This window comes from Pseudonaja textilis, chromosome 3 (genome assembly GCF_049901715.1).
Source record: "Pseudonaja textilis isolate UNSWEBS1 chromosome 3, rPseTex1.2, whole genome shotgun sequence".
NCBI lineage: Eukaryota > Metazoa > Chordata > Lepidosauria > Squamata > Elapidae > Pseudonaja > Pseudonaja textilis.
The window spans coordinates 129,143,763-129,166,311 of NC_141992.1; the positions used below are offsets into that span (position 1 = coordinate 129,143,763).

At 38.1% G+C, this 22,549-nt stretch overlaps 1 protein-coding gene across 3 annotated transcripts in view; it reads left to right on the forward strand.

Moving 5' to 3' along the window:
• CDH20 (cadherin 20) overlaps nucleotides 1–11,551 on the forward strand; it is a 220,843-nt gene extending 209,292 nt beyond the window's left edge. For all 3 annotated transcript variants that reach the window (XM_087930758.1, XM_087930759.1, XM_026700887.2), the window contains 4 exons: nucleotides 1,880–2,001; nucleotides 4,527–4,644; nucleotides 9,252–9,503; nucleotides 10,103–11,551. In XM_087930758.1, the coding sequence (XP_087786884.1) occupies nucleotides 1,880–2,001; nucleotides 4,527–4,644; nucleotides 9,252–9,503; nucleotides 10,103–10,602 (992 nt within the window). In that variant the 3' untranslated portion in view covers nucleotides 10,603–11,551. The remainder of the gene's footprint in view (nucleotides 1–1,879; nucleotides 2,002–4,526; nucleotides 4,645–9,251; nucleotides 9,504–10,102) is intronic.
• Nucleotides 11,552–22,549: the final 10,998 nt, after the last annotated feature.

Below are 22,549 nucleotides of genomic sequence, written 5' to 3' on the forward strand. Positions count from 1 at the left end.
ACAATTGCTCCTCAGCAGAGTATAGTGATTTATCAGCTGATACCATCCCCAGTGGTCACAGAAAATGTCATTAAAATATGGATTCCTTAATTCCTGCTGATGTATTGTCTACTTAAACATTCCATGAGTTAATCCTATCACATTTTGAGAAGGAAAATTATTATATGGTCTTGTTACATCACATGGTGAGTATGGTGTAGAAAAAAAATCCTACTGTTAAGATACTTATACTGTTAAAACTGTATAGTATTATCTTTTTGGCTTACAAGACTGGTGATAAGCTTCTGGCCAGCAAGGATAACGTTGAAATATCCCATTTAGATATCAACACTTTCATGTAGAAAATATCTAGTAAACTACTTTCATTTGTACAATTCAAGAGAAATGTTTATAATATTATGGCATCAAGTCCGTACCCCACATAGAAGTAATAGGTTTGAAAAGTTGCAATTCTTCTAATTTATAATTGTTATGATTGTTTCCACAGTCAGCTAAATTTTTATCCACCTATTGACTCCTTCCCAAGGACCTGTTATTAATATTATTAATGTATTGGTCACCCAACTCCAGTTATTATTCTGTTCATGTAGTTTTTCCAAATACTGTGTGCTTTCTTGGATACATGCATGTTTCTTTCTGCATATTTCTGAGTTGAAACTGCTGAGTATTAGGAACGGTTCATTCCTACTAATCTGTGTTATGTAAAATCTTTGTTGATAAATCCTACCACTTGCTCCTATTATGTGTATGACTACTATTACCCTGCACAGTCCTATTATCACAAGGGCAAATGACAAACTGCCCAACATGTATAAAGTTACATTAGTTTTAGAATTATTATTTTTTATTTTTTTATCTAAAAATATTTGAAATAGCCTATCTGTAGTCTAATCACTGCTTAATAGTTAACAAAATTAAGTTATGGGGCTTAACATAAATCAGACAGACAGGTATGTTTAGCTATTTTACAATCCAAGAAGTAAATATAATGCATGATTTACATGAAAACTGACAACCATATCTATATATCTAGTAAGTAGGTATAGATAAAGTTATAAGTTGAAAAATATGTGTCTATTTGTTTAATTATTTATTAAATTTAGATATCTCGCTGATTAGATGATTCTGGGCATTTTACAAGTAAAAGCTATAAGCCAATGATGGGTAACCTTTTCAGCATCGAGTGCCCAAAGCGCGTGCATGCATCCCCAAAGTGCAATGTGCACCTGTCCCCTGCGCATGCGCCCCACCCCCTGCATGTGCCCACCGCATGTGAGCACATGCGTTCCCCGCATATCTGCCCCACCCTGCGCATACTCGTTCATCCCCCGCACATGCACCCCACTCCCACCCCCCCGCATGCGCCCCACCCCCCGTGCATGCATGGCAGAGACCCAAAGATCAGCTGGCTGATGGGAAGCGTGCGGCATGCACAGTGGAACCAAACTGGGGTGACAGCTCGCATGCCCACATGCCATAGGTTCGCCATCATGGCTATAAGCCTAAAGAAACAGGATTAAAAACAGGGTTAAAAACAGAATTAAGAACAGGTTCAGAGCAAGATAAAATCAGAGGGAGCACCCTCAAGACAAAGTTGCATGCTATTCTTCATGCCAGTTGGCAGAACCAGATATTCAAATTCTTCTGGAATCCAGAAGAGCGGAAGCCATCTTCTCTTCTAGGAGCAACATGTTGCATAGATCAGGGGCAACGACAGAGAAAGCTAAATTAGACTCCACCAGTCAAAAGTCTTAATACAATAAAATACTATCTACTGTATCTGGGCAGTGTATTCTCCAGAGATCTGTCATGCTATTCAGGATTAATTTTTGCTTAGGCAGAACACCTCTGATATTAATTAACTCTTATCTCCTTTCAGACAATCCTTCACAGGTTGGCAATGTTTCAGTAACAATAAGAGTCCTGGATGTAAACGACAACATACCAGAATTTCCCAGGTTCTATGAAGCGTTTGTCTGTGAAAATGCAAAGGTTGGACAGGTGAGGAGCTAAAACAGTGTTTTATATTTAAAACTGGTACCATTATCTATGATCTTTATCTCCAACCTAATATTGTCTAGATATGAGCTGCATTCTCTGAAACTTCGAAAGTAGATTCCAAAGGGTACAGTAGCTTATAACTGCAAGGAATGAGAACATAGCTAAGTCTACATGTACGAGCACATGTTTGTCCCTTCCCATTACAATTTCAGTAGAATATAACACTATGTAATTTAGTATTTAATATCTAATTTAAATATTAAATTAAATCCACTGCAATATTTAAAAGAGCAGCAAAGCAACAGTAAAATTAATTTCTTATATCCTCCAAACTGTGGCGAAGGAAGCAGAAATGTTAAAATATATATTTTATAGCTGGAATATAAAAAAAAGGGAGGAAGAATCTGAATAAAACACACACAATAGGTATGTAAAAGTAACTCTGCTTTTAAATAGATTTACATTTTGTTCAAAAGAAATCATATTGATCAGTCTTTCCACAATGTCAATTAAGAGACATTTCTAAAGGTTGAGTAGATACATTTTGATAAAGGATTTTAAATGTAGGGCAGCTATTTCTTTCCAATAGCACATTATCTTCAAGCTGCAGACTAAATATGGCCAGATGTTTAGGAGTTTGGATCCTTGCTAACCACCTGCCCTCTAACCTAATGTTGGTTTTGTAGTCCTAGTTGTCCTGGGTTTTTGTCCTATTTCAGGAGATGGGGGAGGCTCAGGTTTCAGCTCATCTTCCCCCGTAGATTCAGGCCCAACGGGGGCATGACCAGAGGTGGTATTCAGCAGGTTCTGACCAGTTCTGGAGAACCGGTAGTGGAAATTTTGAGTAGTTCAGAGAACCAGCAAATTCCACCTCTGACTGGAGATTTTACAGTATCCTTCCTCTGCCACGCCCACCAAGCCACGCCCACAGAACCGGTAGTAAAAGAACATTGAATCCCACCACTGGGTATGGCATATGGCAAGCTAATTGATTAGAGAAAAGATAATATTGACATTTACAAGTAATCCTCAACTATTGAGCCTGAAATCTATGTTGTTAAGTGAGATGTTTGTTAAATGAGTTTTGCCCCATTTTATGATCTTTCTTGCCACTGTTTTTAAGTTAGCAACACGGTTATTAAGTGAATCTGGGTTTCCCATTGATTTTGCTTGTCAAAAGGTTACAAAGGTGATCACATGACCTTGGGACACAGCAACAGTCATAAGTATGAGTCAATTGCCAAGCTTCTGAATTTTGATCGCTTAATCATGGGGATGCTGCAAAGGTCGTAAGTGTGAAAAACAATTATAAGTTACTTTGAACAGTTAGGATTGAGATTTTTAAAATAGTAGTTAAAAAAAGTATACTGTTGCTGTAATACATTTGTGTGTCTTCCCAAATAGATTTCAGAAGAAAAGTGTATTCTGTGCGTGTGATCAAAATTTACTTGAAAGGATATTGAATTTTATTTAAAATTACTTGAGATTTAGAATAAACGTATTGAAATCAATGTATCCCAAATAATTGATGTCCCATTTTTTTAATGTCTTCTCTAAGTATAATAAAACTGCATTCAACCTATCAGATTGGCTTATTAGTCAAGAATCGATTTTCATTGGGCCCAACCTTATCTTCACTTAACCGGAAGCTTTTTCCCAAGGTATAGAGACAGAGAGACGGGGACATATTTAAAAAACTTGTATGACCAGCCATCTTATTTGTTACAAGTTCAAGTGGCTCACAAAACCCAAAGAGTGAATCACCACTTGGACCTAATCATATGCCCTGTTCCTGGAAGCCTTGACCAACCCACAAGGGGCAGGAGTCCAAAGCACAGGTGGCAGAGCTCAGAGCAGCAAGGACCTGGTCCATTTCCTCAGGTTCAACAGTTCAAATTTTTCCCGCCTGTTTTGGTCACTCACAATATATTGCTTCATGTTTTGGAACTCCTCAGTAAACCAAAATGCTTTGTGAGGTCTGCAACCAGAGAACATCCATGCAGGCACATTCCAATCCAGGAGCCTTGCCAAGTGCTTGTTCAAAGCTACAACCAGAGCGTCCACTGAACCACATGCCAGAGCTTCAAGAAAAGAACCCAGTTGTCTTCAAAACTGCATTTGGGTCCATCAAATGCCAGCAAGGACAGGGTGACAATGTCGAGTAGTGTAGTGTAGTGTAACATGGTGTAGAAAAGTATAATATATAATACTCTTTCCTAGCCTTACTAGCTGATTTTTTTGCACGGATTATCTGTATACAAACCATGTCCTCTTTCACTGAGATATGGACCATACAAATTTGTCCTTCTCCCATGAAGCAAAACAACTCCTGAGGAGATTGCTTTTTTCCTAACCATTGATCCCTGTGATATTTTGATTGCCCTCATAACTCTCTGCTTCCTGTTCCAATACTACTTCCGTGGTATTTAAAACCTACATTTCTTTTGCTTTCAGATTAATTCTTAAAAGTGTTTATCTCCACTGGAATTGTCATTAATCAATTGTTTTGTTCTTCTGTCCTACAGCTGATCCAGACAGTAAGTGCAGTGGACCAAGATGACCCACAAGAGGGACAGCACTTCTATTACAGCTTGGCTCCTGAGACAGCAAATAACCCCAATTTTACTCTTAGGGACAATCAAGGTAATTGAACTAGACAGCAATTTGTTTGGCTAATTAATGTCTTCTGAAGTGAGTTGAATTGCAGAAGCTCTGTTTAAAACTCCTTCATGAACCAGCCATTGCAAATAATAACAAAAGCAGCCATGAAATAAATGTTTCATTTTGTTTTTAAGAAAGTTACAAAGAATTTGTCTTGTATTTCTCAGTGCAGCGATACAGCCTTTTCTTATGAGGAACAATAACAAGGTTCGGCAAATCCAAAGCTTTTTATCATGTTGTAGGTATTTTCAGTAATAAATCGCTGGTGAGGCAGAGGGGTAGAGAGGTCCAAATGAATATTGCTTCATTACTTTTTCTCAATCCTAAGCTTTCTCTGGACTTTCCCCGAACACAGAAAAAGGCCATTGCTTATTATTTCAGTTTTCCTTCCTTTGGGTGGTATCCAAAACAGAAAAGGGGCTTCAAAGAAAATGTGGGAAAATTTCCTACATCTGGTGCACCTCCTCGTTAATGAAGCCTTTTTTTCTTTTTTGGCTTTTGGCAACTCTGTACAGTGGTACCTTAGTACTCATCATTAATTGGTTCTGAGAGGCACAATGAGTACCAAACAAATTTTTGCCATAAAGAAAAATGTGGAGTGTCGCAAGACAGCTGATACTGACAAGTTCTAGCTTGTACATTGAGTACTGAACAAACAATACTGGGACAAAATGTTCATATCAAAATGCGTTGAGTTTCAAAGCAGTGGAATACCAAGGTAGTAATGTAGTTCCAGGAAAACATGCACTTAAATTTAACAGAGACAGATAAGGTGCAACAAGGCCATTACAGCTTGTCAACATCTCCTTAATATTTCCTTAACTCAACTTCTATTTTCCTGGAAATAGTACACAAATGCTGCATGAACCAAGAAAAAGTTTCATCTTCTTTTAGAGAAGTCAACCAGGTGTAAAAAATATACTCATGTCCCTTTCAAAAGTACCTTTTCAGTTCACTTCTATTGCCTTCCCTTTCTTTTGTAATTCCAGTTTTCCCCCACTTGAAATAGCATTTTTTTTTACTCCTGAGCATGCTCAAGTTCCTTTTGCCTAGTTGCAGTTTTTACTTTTTTTAATTTCCAAAAATATATTATGCCACCAAAAGTTTTTTTCCTCAGTCTAGTGACACCTCCCTCTGTTGAGTGGATGATATTCTTTTAACTCAGTAAAACAGTTGGGGAAATGAATGAGCTATTAATGTAGAAAATGCAATAAAAATAAGCAGCATTATAGCATCACCTAATGGTGAACATTATTTCAACAGCTGGAGAAGCAAGAAAAAAGTTAATTTTACAAAAAGGAGTTCCTTGAAAATGTAGTACTGGTTGCTTTGGAACATGTTACTCAGTTTTTCACATAGCCCCATAGTCTGAAATTTGAGTTAGCATATTATTTCAATTTAATTTTAAAAAAATCCCTTTGCTTTATAAAATGGACTGACTGGTTTGCTGAATTTCTAACTTCTCCACCACAGGCCTCACCATGTGGTCAGGCAGTGATTATTCTGTGTGTGTTCAGGAAGCCACATGCACAAAAATTACAGATTCTTTTCAGCCTGCTCAGTTCAGCTTTGAAAGGGTTTGGTAAAGGACATTTTAAGGTTCCAAAAACAGAGATACCTTGTGGTTCTTCCGAACAGATTTCCTTATTATTCCTCACCTAAAGACAAAATCTGGCCAAACTAAAGCATGCTACCATCCTGCACAAATCATATACTCTGGGGACTATTAGGAAGGAGTCACCTTCTCCTGTTTTCTCTCACACAAATTATCTGAACTGAGTTGTCTTTTGGAATGCACTGCCTACCTCCTGGGAATCCAGACCACATTCCACCACAACATATTCCCATGTGCACCCACAATTAGAAGTTCATATTTAGCTAACTTGGACTTATCTCAAAAAGCCAAGCAAGGGTTATTGGAAAACATTTCAATATGATGCCAAGAACATTTCATAGATGTTCTCCAAGAGGAATTTTTAAAAAACTATTTTTTTTCTCTAGCTCTTTTTTTTATACACACTTAATTATTGTTCCATAACAACCTTACTCAAAATGGTGCAAATCAATGTCAGATAAAGGTGACATATTTAACTAGTTTAGTTACCTCTAAATGGCAAAACTGGAATTTTTAGAAATGTATAACTTTTCAAGAAACGGAGTGCCTTCTCATGTCATCAAGACAGCAATGAAGTGCCCAGATTTATTATTTGGAAATTGCTGTCAAGATTGCAAGATATTTCTTTGCTGGGACATATTTGTGACTCTTATTTTCTTTCCTTAAAACTTACACTACTGATGAGCTTGAAAGAAGTCATAATTAAAAGATTTGAGATTTAGGTTCATTTAGTACTTGAGGGGGGAATTCGCTCCCTTTTGCCTCTTTATTTGAATATCTTAATTAAGAAAGACAAGAGAGGTTTATTGTCAAAAAGCAGTTTTCAGGCACATCAATTTTTTTATCAGGCAGAAGAATAAAAGCTTCTGTATCTGGTAGTTGGTGCCATTGCTTTCTATTATTCTTTCATTATTTTTAACAGGAATCTCAGAATGATGGATATGCATATTAAGAATATTAGAATATATTATAGATTATATATAGATTAGATAGATAGATAGATAGATAGATAGATAGATAGATAGATAGATAGATAGATAGAATAGAATAGAATAGAATAGAATAGAATAGAATAGAATAGAATAGAATAGAATAACAGAGTTGGAAGGTCATCTAGTCCAACCCCCTGCTTAGGCAGGAAACCCTACACCACTTCAGACAAATGGTTATCCAACATCTTTTTTAAAACTTCCAGTGTTGGAGTATTCACAACTTCTAGAGGCAAGTTGTTCCACTGATTAATTGTTCTAACCATCAGGAAATTTCTCCTGAATAGAGTCTGAATAGATTCTGAATTATTCTGATTAGAATAAAATAAAACATTAAAATGTATTACAACATAGTTATCACAGCTAAAGTTCAATCTACCATGTTGGTTGATGAACCTAAAGCTCCCGAAAATGGTTTCACTTTATAAGAAAAGAGCACAAGATATTTAAACTGAAATTCTGAAATTTAATGCACTGTGGTGTCTTAGTTATCTCTATTTTACTTATTCTTTCTCTCCTTTCTTCTCCTACCTCCTTCCTTTTCAAGGCCTGCCATCTTTTAATTGGTTCTTTTTGTTCAATTTTCTTATGTGTAACTAAGTTCATTGTTTGAAATACAAAAGTGAACAAAATCACCTGGCTGGAAATTGAAAAGGAAATTGATTAGTAAAATATATAAATATCTATTGGGTTATAAATTAAAAGAAGAAACAGTCAAGGAGTCTATGATAATTTGGGCAAAAAATGTGGGCCACAGTATTGAATTAGACAAGTGGGAACATATTTGGGAAATAAATTACAAACTAACTATGTCAGCCTCATACAAAGAGAATCTCTATAAAATGGTGTATCGTTGGCACTTGCCACCCACGAGACTGGCTAAGATGTTCCCGAATGTCCTCCCAAACTGTTGGAAGTGTAACTGTGTCCAGGGAACATACTTTCGTATGTGGTAGACCTGTCCATATGCTCAGAAGTTTTGGAAAAATTTCAAAAATTGGATTCTAAATATAACTAAACAAGAAGTAAAACTTGAACCTGAAACCTTTTTGCTGGGTATGATAGACTCAAAAATAGAAAAAAATATCAATATTTAATCTTGCACATTATAACGGCAGCCAGAATAAGTTATGCTCAAAATTGGAAACTGTCTATTGTCCCTTCAGAGGAGATGGTCATTAAAAAAATTCACGAGTGTGCAAAGATGGACAGCCTAACCAAATTACTAAAAAAACAACAAAGATAGTGAATACTACAAAGTTTGGAATTGTTGGTATGAATGGTTAAAGAAAAAGCAACATTTGACAACTGAATAAGTTATGAAACTATGAAGAACGTGCGTTTAATCATAAAGTATTCTGTGAAATTAAAAATTTTTACTACCAGTTCTGTGGGCGTGGCTTAGTGGGCATGGCAGGGGAAGGATACGACAAAATCCACATTCCCTCCCCACTCCATTAACCTGCTTTCCAGCTCTGGTCTCCTGCGCAGGACAACAGAAGAAGACCCAGCTGATCAGCTGGGACTCAGGAGGCAGAGAACAGATGGGGGCGGGGCCAGTCAGAGGCGTTATTTGCCAGTTCTCCAAACTACTCAAAATGTCCACTACCGGTTCTCCAGAACTGGTCAGAACCTGCTGAATACTACCTCTGGTCATAAACAATAATAATAGCATCCATAGCATGGATATGAACAAGCCAGCTTCCAAAGACAGAGAAACACGTGTCACTGAAAGTCTAGAGTGACTCACAAACAATTACATATTCCAAAAGTAGTTATGTTGCACCTGTAGATAAAAGTAATCATAATACTGTATGTTTATACAACTAATCCAAACATCAGTTTTGTAATATGTATATTTGATAGTTTTGCATTGTGAATAAGTATTTGGTTTTTCTTTCTTTCTTTCTTTCTTTCTTTCTTTCTTTCTTTCTTTCTTTCTTTCTTTCTTTCTTTCTTTCTTTCTTTCTTTTCTTTCTCTTTAGACAACACAGCTTGGATTTTAACCAAGAGATCAGGCTTTCGGCAACATGAGCAGAATACCTTTTACCTTCCCATCTTAATAGCAGATAATGGACGTCCTGTGTTAAGCAGTACTGGAACAGTAACCATTCATGTTTGTAGTTGTGATGAAAAGGGCCTTGTGATGTCCTGTAATGCAGAGGCCTACATACTCCCTGTCAGCCTGAGCAGAGGTGCTCTGATTGCCATTCTAGCTTGCATTTTTGTTTTGCTCGGTAAGTATACATGCCATCTCACGAACAGATCTAATATTCTTCAGGCGAAATAAGGGAAGTGGCAAGATTTGTTGGGCTGTAATACGAATCATTTATGACCACAATCCAGCCCACTGTTGCTAAGTGAAGCCTTTGTTAAGTGAGTTTTGCCCCATTTTATGACTATTCTTGCCACAGTTGTTAAGTGAATCACTGCAGTTGTTAACTTAGTAAGACAGTTGTTAAGTGAATCTGGCTTTCCTTGTTGACTTTGCTTGTCAGAAGATCGCAAAACGTGATTGCATGACCCTGGGACACTGCAACCGTCATAAATATGAGTCAGTTGCCAAGTACCTGAATTTTGATCATGTGATTATGGGGATGCTGCAGTGGTCATAAGTGTGAAAAATGGTCCTAAGTCACGTCTTTCAGGAGTGTTGTAACTTTGAACGGTCACTAAATGAACTGTTGTAAGTCGAGAATTACCACTATAGCAGTAGCAATTTTGAGGGGGCAAAAATAGACCTTTTTGATTACCATTACATATAAAATATTTCTTGTTGATTTGTCTTGAGTGAAGGAAAATTGCTAAGTATTTCTATTTCGTTCATTACCTTTAGTTCTGGTGCTACTGATCTTATCCATGAAAAGACACCGGAAGCAACCTTACATGCTTGATGAGGAAGAGAATATCCATGAGAACATTGTCCGATATGACGACGAAGGTGGTGGGGAAGAAGATACGGAAGCTTTTGACATTTCTGCCCTGTGGAACCCCAGAGAGGCCCAAGCGTTCATGAAGAACCGACAAGACATGATGCCAGAAATTGAAAGCCTCTCGAGATACGTTCCTCAGGCCTGCACGGTGGACAGCAGTGTTCACAGCTATGTGTTGGCCAAACTCTATGAAGCAGACATGGACCTCTGGGCACCTCCCTTTGATTCCCTCCAGACCTATATGTTTGAGGGCAATGGCTCAGTGGCTGAATCGCTCAGTTCCTTACAGTCTGTAACTACGGACTCAGAACAGAGTTATGACTATCTGACAGACTGGGGACCACGCTTTAGGAAGCTGGCGGAAATGTATGGTGCCACAGAGGGGAGTGGGACTCTTTGGTAACAAAAAGGGCCAAGTACTTGATACTCAAATGCTGCCATCTAAACTTGGACTTGTCTGATATGTGACTTTGGTGGGATGATGGCCTCCTACAATTAGCAATATGATGCTTGAGGGAGAATGCAGAAGAGTTTGAATAAATCTTAGCACTCTCTGGATCAGCTTTATGAAATTACTTTAAGCTACATTTGTAAACGATGATAAACAGGAGAGAAAGACAGGTGGGAAGAATTTCATGGGATTTTTTTTTTTTAATTTTTCTTTCAAAGACTACACCTGAACATTCGGTTCTGGATGAGAATGACATTATTATCTGGCTGATTTAAAACACAAGCACGCACTCATATCCATGGACCACTGATTAACTTTTTTACATCTGTGTGTAGAAATCTATACGTTTCAATTCACATGGAATTGTGGGTAGAAAGCCGTCTCTAGTAGATGATTTCCTCCTCTTTGTTTATAAAGAAAACATTGTCAGAGAACATAGAAGACATCAGTAAAACAGAATATTTTTTTACCAGCAAATCCTAATGAAGAGGCTGAAAAGGAAAAGACTTGACTGAAGCGGAAGGGAGAATGACTGACCCATTATTACTAATATCAAATTAATATATGCAGAGTCTCCTCAGCTTTTAAAAACTACGATTCAAAATCATAAAAAGAATGCCTCCTTTCTGCACTGTAGATACTTCTTCCACGTGCCAAATACAAGAATCAGATGTTACCAGTAAAAGCCAAATAAAGTTTTAATTTCATATCTACATGATGTTAGAGGGCCTTTCCCAAGCTAGTCAAGATCAAACTGAGGGAAGTTTACACTGTAGGTGACCTACTTGAACAAATACAGTATTATAGAGGAATAAAAGGATGTAATAAATATTCCATATATAAGTTTTGTATATTTGTTAATAATTTTGGTAATAAATATCATGTACTGGATGCAGTACCTTAGAACTCTTTTAATAAAATTTAAATTGAAGGAAAAAGAATCTGCAAATGTTATTTTGTGTGTTATAGCTAAAGAGCCCCTTGACCAGAGCCATTTCAATCCCTGTTCCATGTTTGTTTCCAGCTTGGCTTTTCCCAGACATATAGGAAAAATTACTTCCAGAATTCCTATCCCTACCATTACTTTGGCATACTGGAAACTGCAGTATCAACACTACACATAGTCTTAATATTCTGCTTCCCACAATTTCTAAACCAGTATCTGGTGAGACAAATAAATGCATCGCTCAAAAAAAAATATTTTAAAAATGTACATGCACCTCATTGAGATTCCATGGCCTTTTATCAACAGCAATCTATATTTGATGTAGACCTTCCATGCCTCTTCTATTACATCCTATTTTGGGGTGAATTGTGTGAAGACATAGCTCAGTAGAGAAGACTCTAATGCAGGAAATCTGAAGGAAGAATAGAAGAGGAGGACCAGCAATAAGGTGGATGTCAAGGTTCTGGTGATTGCCCTAATTAAATCATGAGCCTCGAGCCAAGTTTCAAAAGAATCCAAAATATTTATTTGGAGCAACATGTCGGCATTATCCCAGTTGAAATCAACTCTGACACACGTAATTCACGGTCACTTGTGACCCTGTTTCCCCCCTCCCCCCGGGTGTGTCATACATCAGATTCTCCAATAAAGCATGTTCATGGGCTGGGTGTCATCAATCACACACTCCAATGAAGAGGATTTTCGGGAGCAGAATATCCGGTATCCTAGCTACAATCTTTGTAAGATGAGCATGGAATGTACTTCTGGTTTCCCCCCCACACACACACATGGCAACTTGGAAACAGGCATGCTTTATGAGTTGACAGTGGATCAATTTAGTGATAGTGATGACGAGTACATTGGAAGTCCTGAAAGACCAGGTTTGGGACAGATCTGCATGCAGAAAATCTGTGGTTCTCAAAGAGTTGACAATGACTTGATAGCACCTTATCAATTCCATGCTGCTCTGAATTAATGTCATGTAAGGAAGACATTCAATACTCTAAGGCAGCAGTCTCCAATCTTTCTAGCTGTGCAGACTAGTGGAGGGATGGATCTGTGCAAGCAGTGGGAGAGTGTGCACGCACACTCATGCAACTCCATTTGCACAAGCAGCAGGAATAGGTGCCTGCCGTTCACACAAATGGAGCTCCACACGCATGCGCTTACTCATCTGCACCATGCATAACTGGAGCTACATGCACATGCACACTCGCTGACTGCTTCTGTAGCTCATATCTGAACGGATCACAGCCCAGTAATGGGCCACAGCCTGGGAGGTGAGGACCCCTGCTCTAGGGCAATCCATTTCAACTAGATCAGGGGCTTCCCCATTGACTTTGCTTGCCAGAGGTCGCAAAAGATGATCACATGACCCTCTGGGACACTGCAACTCATAAATATGAGCCAGTTGTCAAGCGTCTGAATTTTGATCACAATTCCATGGGAATGCTGCATTGGTCATAACTGTGAAAAACTGTCCTAACTCATTTTTTTCAGTGCTATTGTAACTTTGAATGGTCCGTAAAAGAACTGTTGTAAGTCTAGGACTCCCTGTACTTTTCTACTTTCATAGATTGTTTGCTACATATTCAGCTAACCTTTAAAATACAAGGTAAAGCCACAGAAAAGCAGTAAAAAAAAAAAACAGCAGCAGAAAAATATTCTTTTTGACCACAGATAATCAGGTATCTTCATCAGTCTCCTACAATTTCATGTTGTTCTGAGTAGACTTCTTTAGGGAGGTTATCTATAGTTCACTGCAATTAGTTCTGTTCCCAGAACCTGGTGACGGAGAGAAAAGTTTCACCCCACACAACTGAATACAATCAATATTCAAAATTGCATGGCAGTGACTGGTGTTTTCTATAAGGCTCTTGCTTTGGTAGCTATTTTTGCTGTATTCATAAGGTTGAATAACTTTTTTTAAAGTTTTCTTCCACATCAAACATAGGACGGTTCTTAAGAAGCAAATCTTTCTGTATTGTCTCAATTGTTGGAGAATTGTTCAGAGCGCAGTCATAATCTCATTTTTTTCTAATTTTTTTAACCCAACAGCATATAATATATACAACTACTTCATGAAGTATGTCAAAATGAGAAATTACTGAGGGAGAATTATGATTAGATCCTAGTATATTTATTTATTTGATTTGATTTGTCAATGGATTACGAGATAATAGGTATAAGTATAAACTTGAGTAAGAGTACAGGAAATAGGTACGAATAAATGGGGATAAAAGGACAGGGATGGTAGGCACGATTGTGCACTTATACATGCCCCTGAATTTAAACTGATCCCTTTTACGTTCAAAATTAGATTCTTAAATCAAAATTATGATCCTAGTTAACAGACTTACAAACAACTCAAGTTTCATTTTGGGCCCAACAAAGTTCTGGATTTAAGCTGATTTGAGTCATTCTTAGCCAAAATGTGGCTATCAAATAACTATTGCTCCCTTCTCTAATCAAACAGCTACTGCCCTACTTATCTAAGTGAAAAAGTTGCTTCGTGAAACTAATATGATCTTACTTGGCTTTCCTTTTACAGATGGTCATAAATTCAAGGACTGGTCAAAAAGTTAGTTTCCTTCCCCACCCCACTAATCTGCTTTCCAGCTCTGATCTCTTGTGCAGGGCAACCAAAAAAGACCCCGCCTATCAGCTGGGACTCCGGAGGCAGAGAATAGATGGGGCAGGGCCAACCAGAGGTGGTATTTGCCGGTTCTCCAAACTACTCAAAATTTCTGCTACCGGTTCTCCAGAACTGGTCAGGACTTGCTGAATACCACCTCTGACCTACAGCCTAACTCAGTTCTTTTGTCTTTTAACTGCTCCTTGTTTAAATTATTATTATTGTCCTTGGTTTCCTGTTGACCTTGGCTTATTTTATGTATTGAAACCTACCGTGAGATTCATAAAGAGTATGGAGAGGTTATAAACATCTTAAATAAATCAATGGATAAAATGGCTGGACCTGTTACTTTGGAATCACAGACTCTTATGCAAAAGGTTGACTTTGGGACTTTTTATAAATGCCTGGATTTTTATTTTTGCTGATGTACATTGCCACCCAGTGGTAAAATTTTATATTTTCCCAAGAATGCATATTTTTTTATAATTGTGTACCTTAAGAGGTTTATGCCATAGTATCCAGGAAAGATTGGAAAGGGGAACCCATCCCTGACATGCTTTATCAAGACACAGTTTAATGAAACAGGAATGGTATAAAACATTGCTTTCCTATAACTGTTATAAACATTTGTACTGAATGATATGCAGAGTAATCCTATATTTCTATGTTTATAGTGTTTTTATAGGATAGTACTTAACTTGAAGATACCAGTGGAAACAGAACATTATTTCAATGGAGACATTCATTAATTCTTCATTCCGGTAGCCTTAAATTCATTCTGTAGCAATTCTGCATCCATTTTGCTAATGAAACAAAAATGCCAACTTCTTTGCATTGCCACATTTTTTTATTTTGCTTTTCTCTAATACAATGGTTGTATTTGCCTAATGTGTACATTTTCCCAAACATTATTTCCTGAATATAAATTCCACATGTTTTCTCCCCTACATCTATATTATAACCTTTTTGAGATGCACGCTGGATCATTCCCCAAAGTCTATTCTTAATCACCAAAAGATATCTTTTCCAAGTTTTGCAAAGCAGCTTGCATCACTTGGAAAAGATACCTTTTGGTGATTAAGAATAGACTTTGGGGGATGAAAGATAGGTAAGCTCATCAATCAAATTAGATCAAACAAATAAGACCATTATAGGTGGCATATACTTTCCTACACACTGAGATGGATAAAAGTATTGATTGAAATCAAATAACCTTAAGATTGTGATTACTAACCTAGCTACCATAAAATATGGATTCATTAGGATTCCACTCCAGAATATAATCTAGATTTGTGACTACATGGAGGAAAATTGAGGCTGTGAAACAGATTTTCGTAATGAATTGCAACTGTTTGTAGTGTATAAGGCCTGTAGTCGAAAAAGGGAGCAGAGCAGAAGCAGAAAAAGATATTCACAGTAATTCCATTCAAATGAAATTACAAGTAAATGAAAATTACAAGCTCCAGAAGGTGGCAGCATCTGCCTGACATTGGCTGAGCTCAGAAGCTTATCCGGGTTGACTCTGGTTAGTATTGGATGGAGAACACTCCAGTGCCTATGGACACAACTGGACAGTTATCAAATATTCTGGAAAAAAACATGATAAACTACTCCTTTTGCCAACAAAATTGTGTCTGTATTAGCATGTAGTCCGTAGGAATCAAGAGCATCTTTTTAATGAATCACTTAATATTAAATAACTTCAACTATGACTTTGACAGCCACACTTGGATTATATGAAAAGGCTGTGGAGGACGTTCCCCCTGAAATATTTGGTGGGATATTAAAAGAGGCAGAATATTATATTTCCCCAAAGGAGAAATTGAGAAAAAAAACCTTAACAAAGGCAGAAAGCAGCTCCAAAATCCTCCAGCAGATGCCTGAAGACTTTAGAGATGGATATTTTGTGCCCATTAAGAAAGACTGGGCCAATCTATTCACAAACAAAACATCTTCAGCTCCAGTTTGTGTGATTAAGAATTTGCATTCCCGCCATCCAATTTCTAAGGACAGGACATGACCTTTTAGGTTGTGGTGGGATTCAACTTTTTTTACTACTTGTTCTGTGGGCTTGGCTTGTGGGCATGGCAGGGGAAGGATACTGTCAACTCTCCAGTCAGAGGTGGTATTTGCCAATTTTCCAAACTACTCAAAATTTCTGTTACCGGCTCTCCAGAACTGGTCAGAACCTGCTGAATACCACCTCTGCTTTTAGGACATAATAGTATTAACCACCACCCATTAAAATAGCAAAAGACACAAAAGCACCTTTATTGTACAATCCCAAGAACAGAAACCTATAAAGATCTGTCCACTGATTCCACCATTTTATCAGCTGTACCAGAACTATGATGTTGTTGGTTCTGCTTATTAATAAACAGAGTCCTTTTTTCCAATCAGCCTCCATTTTATTTCCAGCGCCTTTCTCCCGGCTTGGAACCAGACCTGATTTTTCTTCCTACCACTGCATATGCCTGGGACTTTAAGTTATGGATCCATGTTCAGGTTTTGCATCTTGAAGTAGGGTTGAAAATGACACTTTTCTGAAACTTGCATTGGGGTTGTCAAACTGGTGGCCCTCAGGCCAGATGTGTCACACGCAGGCCAGGCCCACCCCAGCTCCATAAAGGGGGAAGCATCGCAAACCATCACATGACAGCAATATGATGTTGCAAGTTTGATACCCGTGGTGAACACACATGTGGGTCAACAATAGTCTGTCTTGGAGTATTTTCAGACATCTCAAAGCCACTTGCAAAGGGAATTGATTCACATAATAGTCAATACCATTACCGAATGTATGTGGTCATACTGGGACATTTTTTTCAACTGCTCAAGTCATACTAATTGATTGATTGATTGATTGATTGATTGACGGCCACAAACTCTCATTTGCCCCAGCCTGTGGCTATGTTTTATTCAGATCTCAATCACCAGCCAATAACCAAACATTGTACGGTTCACCTGCCAGCAGAGAAGGGCATATACTGATTATCTGCTGATTCTCTACAAGTGCCACAGATTAACATTATTTATATCCTAGCAACTTTAAAAGTCAGACCGAATCACTTAGGACTGTCTGCTTTGTTTCAAATTGGAATCAAACTTAAACAACCAAAAGCCATCTAATCTGACAGTGCTTTTAGTGTTACCTTAGATATAACAGGTACATTATGTTGACAAGGAAAGGATAAAGTACACTGCAGTGCCAACTCTGCCTCTGTAAATATAAAACATGCAAAATAAATAAAGTGTTCTTTTCGGTCTTTTCACCTTCCCATTTTTCTCCCTTAGTATGTTAAGATACATATCTATGCTGCTGGCACAGCGGCAAGTTTAATTACTATATCTAATCATTTGCCCCAAACCACTAATGGAATCATGTTCTCACAACAAATGTGACTTCACCTGCTGTTTTTCAGCTTGCTGGGGCATTGCAAAAAAAAACCAACCTGGGATTTGTAATTAACAGAAGATCAACAGTATAGTTTGCCTCCCTAGTTCATGAAAGGGTGGAAACTAATTTAAATAGGAAATTATATATAAGTAGTTAATAACTGAACTAGGTTCAACAGCAATCATTTAGAAAGCTGGCCTCAGCTTTACTGAGTAGCACAGGGCTGTCAAAATCCCAGTCCATGGGCCAGATGCATCACATGCTGGCCATACCCATGCCTGGTTTAGAGAAGTCCCAATACATCACGTAACGCCGCCATGACGATGTGAGTTTCATACCCCTGGGGTAGCAGAATCTAGAATCATAGAGCCATAGGGCTAGAAGGGACCTTGGAGGTCTTCCAATCCAACCCCCTTCCCAAGGCAGGGATCTTCTCCCAAACAAAGGGTTGTGCAATTCTTGAAAACCTCCAGCAATGGAGCACCCATAACCTTAAGAGGCAAGCTGTTCCAGTATTAGTATTTTGTAGCATGCTGAAATAGATAGAATCTTGGTTTGGTTCATCAAGCCAGTCCTTGTACTACTTTGCTATCCCAAAGGACGTGTTAAGTAAATGCACACAACCAAGGTTAGCCTATTAAGAAACAAGTTCTTGAACCATATCAAGATGCAGAAGTCTTATTTAATATCTTATTTAAAAGCAATCTTCTTAATGAATCCAGCCAATTTAAATGGTCATCCATTTTACCAATCCAATTCTATCAGGAGTTAACAACACATTTTAAAAAATTAAAAATCATTTTTAACAAAGGGTTAAGAAAAACTATAGTGGTCAACACGGGTTAACTTAAGTAATGAAACTACAAAATCTTCTCACTAGGACACCTAACATCTTGACTTCCAGGTCCTGGAACCCATCTAGATCTTTCTGAAACTCCAGCAGGGTTGAGGCCAATCTAATCTCAGTGGGTATAATGGCTGAAGGCATATTTCTGTGGTTCCATAAGATGACATTCTTTAATGGAAGAATCCTGCAAATAGCCCAGCCCTATAGCATGAAGGGCTTTATAGGTGACAATCTATAAAATCCTTCACCTTGAATTCTAAGGGGAAGCTCACTGAAGCAGCTGCAGCAATCTGAACAGTCTTCCAGAGTAGCACCATGCACAGCACTAAGGAGATGACCAAAGGGTGAGCAACAGTGACAAGAAGAGACATAAATAATGCATAAATGAAGTTGGGCAGAATCCTTCTCCCTACAGTTGCCACTTGCTCTTTCAACAGGAGCCAGGAGTCCAGGAGAACCCCAAGTAGTGTAGCCCTATGCAGAATCAGAGGCAGGAAAAGCCTGGATCCAAAAGAATCTAAACCCACAGCCTTTTCTTCCCCACTGAGACACCAAATCATCCAAATCATCATTTAACCCCAGCAAAAAAGTTAAGCTAGGAATGAACAATCAACATATTGATGACACCCTATGTTGTCATAAAAACCTCACCGAACAGTTTCATGTGGATGTTAAATAGGAATGTTTACATCACATATGTTAAAGAACTCTAAGCATCTAAATGCTTCCAAAATATCTATATTTCATAAAGAAAAAAATGCAAAAGGAAAAATAATTTCATAATGAAAGCAATATTTGCATGAATTCCTCACTGATGTCAAAGATACAAAGAAGGATCAGACCCGGTTCCTAGTTAGGTGTAACACGACAGAATATTTCAACGTTGTATTTGAGACTCTAATAAGTCACAAAATCAGTAGCAATGGCAGGACAATTAACATAGATATGTCTGTGAAATCACCAGGAGTTGAACCTAAAATAAGAAAGGGTTTTTTTAAAAAAAAACTTTATTTTTATTAACAAAAAGCACTAAGAGTTATAAGAGATATGGGCCCCATCATGAAATATTGCAAAGTGGCACACTGGCATACTCTAGATAATAGCTAGTATTTTATTTTGTCCTTCTTTTCTTGTTTTTCTCCTCTCATTCACCTGGGTGATACTATTGGACTATTGACTTTACAGCAATAATGGAAGAAGAGAAATGAATACTGTATCTTGCAGTTTTTTTTTCAAAAACTGATCAGAACATCAGGCTGGCTGGAACAAGATTGCCCACTACCTGAAAAAGCCACGTCATTTGAAATCGTTTCCATTTTAGTGCAGTGTGATACATGAAGTGGTTTTTCCCCCTAAGACCTTGAAATAGTTTCTGTCGTAGAGTTCACACTATTAATGCAATGCAACTGTAATAGTGGATATTCTTAAGCCATCAGCCAGGCTAAAATGGTGAGTGTATTTGGAAGTGGGTGGGGTGTGAGCTCCTACGTCCTTGACACCTGCGTGGCAAGGGAAAAACTCAACATGAATTTTTATTTTTTTAAAAAAAAATCCATTTAGGTATGGACAAAGTGATTTATCATACTGTGTGCAGCGATTAACTTATGCCAGAGCTCATGTTGTTATAACATCTGCTTGAAAAAGCAGCACTTAGCTCTAGAATATAAGTAGGGTTGTAGAGGAATTAAGGACTTGCAGCCTGGATGGTAATTTTCAGCATTTTATTGCCCCCAAAATAAAGCTACTAAGAGGTAGAGAGGTGAGTGGAGATGGCATTTAGACCAGAAGATACAGAGAACTATAGTTGGTAACTGTGAATAGTCAATAAATGAGTAAATTGCTAAACAAGGGTTATCTGTAGTAAAATACACTGTATGAAAAAGTTTTAAAGAATGGGATGTCTATCATGGATCTGGGAGAAAGGAAAGAAGAAATGAGAATGAAAGAAGAATATCTGCTCTAATAGAAAATACAAATACTGTACGAAAAAGTATTTGAAGAGAGGTGAATCACTCAAAGTAATGAATAGGCAATCGGAAGACAGATTGAGAGTTCAATTCTAGGTAATAGATGTTAATCTATCACAGGGGTGGTATTTCTTCCCGAAACCCCCAAAACCTTAACCTTAGACTGTCTACTATTGATCTCACCCCTTTCCTAAGAGGTCTGTAGGGGGCGTGCATAAGCGCACCAATACCGTCCCTGTCCTATTGTTTCTTTTCTTTTTTTTATTTTTCTTATATATATCCATGTATTCATAACTATGTTTTTACTTATACCTATTATCTTGTAAGCAATTGACAAACCAAATAAATAAATAAAATAAATAAATTCAGCAGGTTCTCACCAGTTCTGGAGAACTGGTAGCAGAAATTTTGAGTAGTTTGGAAAACTGGCAAATACCACCTCTGACTGGCCTTGCCCCCATCTATTCTCTGCCTCCTGAGTCCCAGATGATTGGCTGGGTCTTCTTTTGTTGCCCTGCACAGGAAAACGGAACTGGAAAGCAGGTTAATGGGGTGGGATTTTGCAGTAACCTTCCCCCAGGAGTGGGATGGGAATGGAGATTTTACAGTATCCTTCCCCTTCCACACCCACCAAGCCATGCCCACAGATCCGGTAGTAAAAATTTTTGAATCCCACCGCTGATCTATCAGGACACAAAGAGCAAATATCTGCTGTGAACTCCATATAGGCATCAGGAAGGGCATTCAGCCAGTAAAGGCTCAGCTCCATTCAGTTGCCCTAACTCCACTCTGAAGCAAAGGATAACAGGGTCATAAAAAGAAAAAAAAAATACAAATATAGGTGGTCCTCAACTTACAACAGTTCATTTAGGGTTAGGATTAGGGTTACACAGCATTGAAAAAAGTTACAGTATCCCCATGGTCATGAGATCAAAATTCAGAATTCATATTTATGACAGTTGCAGTGTGCTGGGTCATGTGATCCCTTTTATGACCTTCTGATAAGGAAGAGATGCCAGATTCACTTAACAACTGTGTTACTAATTTAACAAGTGTAGTAGCAAAACAGATTGTAAATGGGGCAAAACTCACTTAACAAATGTCTCATTTAGCAAAAGAAATGTTGGACTCAATTGTGGTCATAAGAGGATTGCTCTGACCCAACCAGGTTCCCCAAAAGCAAACATAGACCAAGGCAGCAGCCCCCACCTTTTAAGGTTTAATCACGAATTCTTTACAGATAAAAGGCTGCTTTCTACTAATTAGCTCCAACAAGAAAGAGCCTTGCCAAGTTGTTTGTCAGTGCTGCCAAAAACCCAGAGATAAGTACTAATTTACAAGATTCTCCAAACACAAACTAAGAGGTCCACAAGTTGAGCTTCAGAGCTTCTTTGCTTTCTGCAAAGAACGCTTTTCCAAACCTGGCTTTTATCCTCTTGAGGGAAGGGACATTACTTGCAGCCTTACTCCCGAGTCGCCTGTGCTGCTGTAATTGTTCTTTCCTCTGAGCAATCCTTCATGCACGTGCACTTGGCACAGACTCCTCGGGAGCCTCCTCATCACTGCTGCCAGCCCCCACAATCTCTGAAGGTAGCAGTCCACTCCCTGATGGTCCTGGCCCCTCATCAGAGTCTTCACTCTCCTCAGCCATCTGCACCTGCTGCCGGCTAACCACAACAAGGATTACCTGCATAGCAATGAAACGTATATGGCAGGATGAATGAGAAAAATCCATGTAAGAGAATGACTGCTGCAAAAGATGAGGAAGAAAGTTACGGTCCTATGTATCAAGAGAGACAAAGATGATACCAAACAATGGAATGGGTAGCAAGAAACTTCTTTTATTGTCTTGGGAAATAAAAAACATCTTCTGAAACGGGTAAAAAGTGCTAATTAAGGAAACTCCCACAGAGTTAAGTTATGAAATTATATGGGATAAAAGTGAAGTGCTGAAAGAAGTATTTTAAACATTTGCATGGGAATGATAATGATATGCCAAATGCTATTAATGTTAACGTACAAGAAAAGCTAATGAAAAAGCAGTAATAAACTTTTTGGGAATGTTAAAAAATGTTAAGCCTGCAGACTAGCGATATGACTGAAGAAA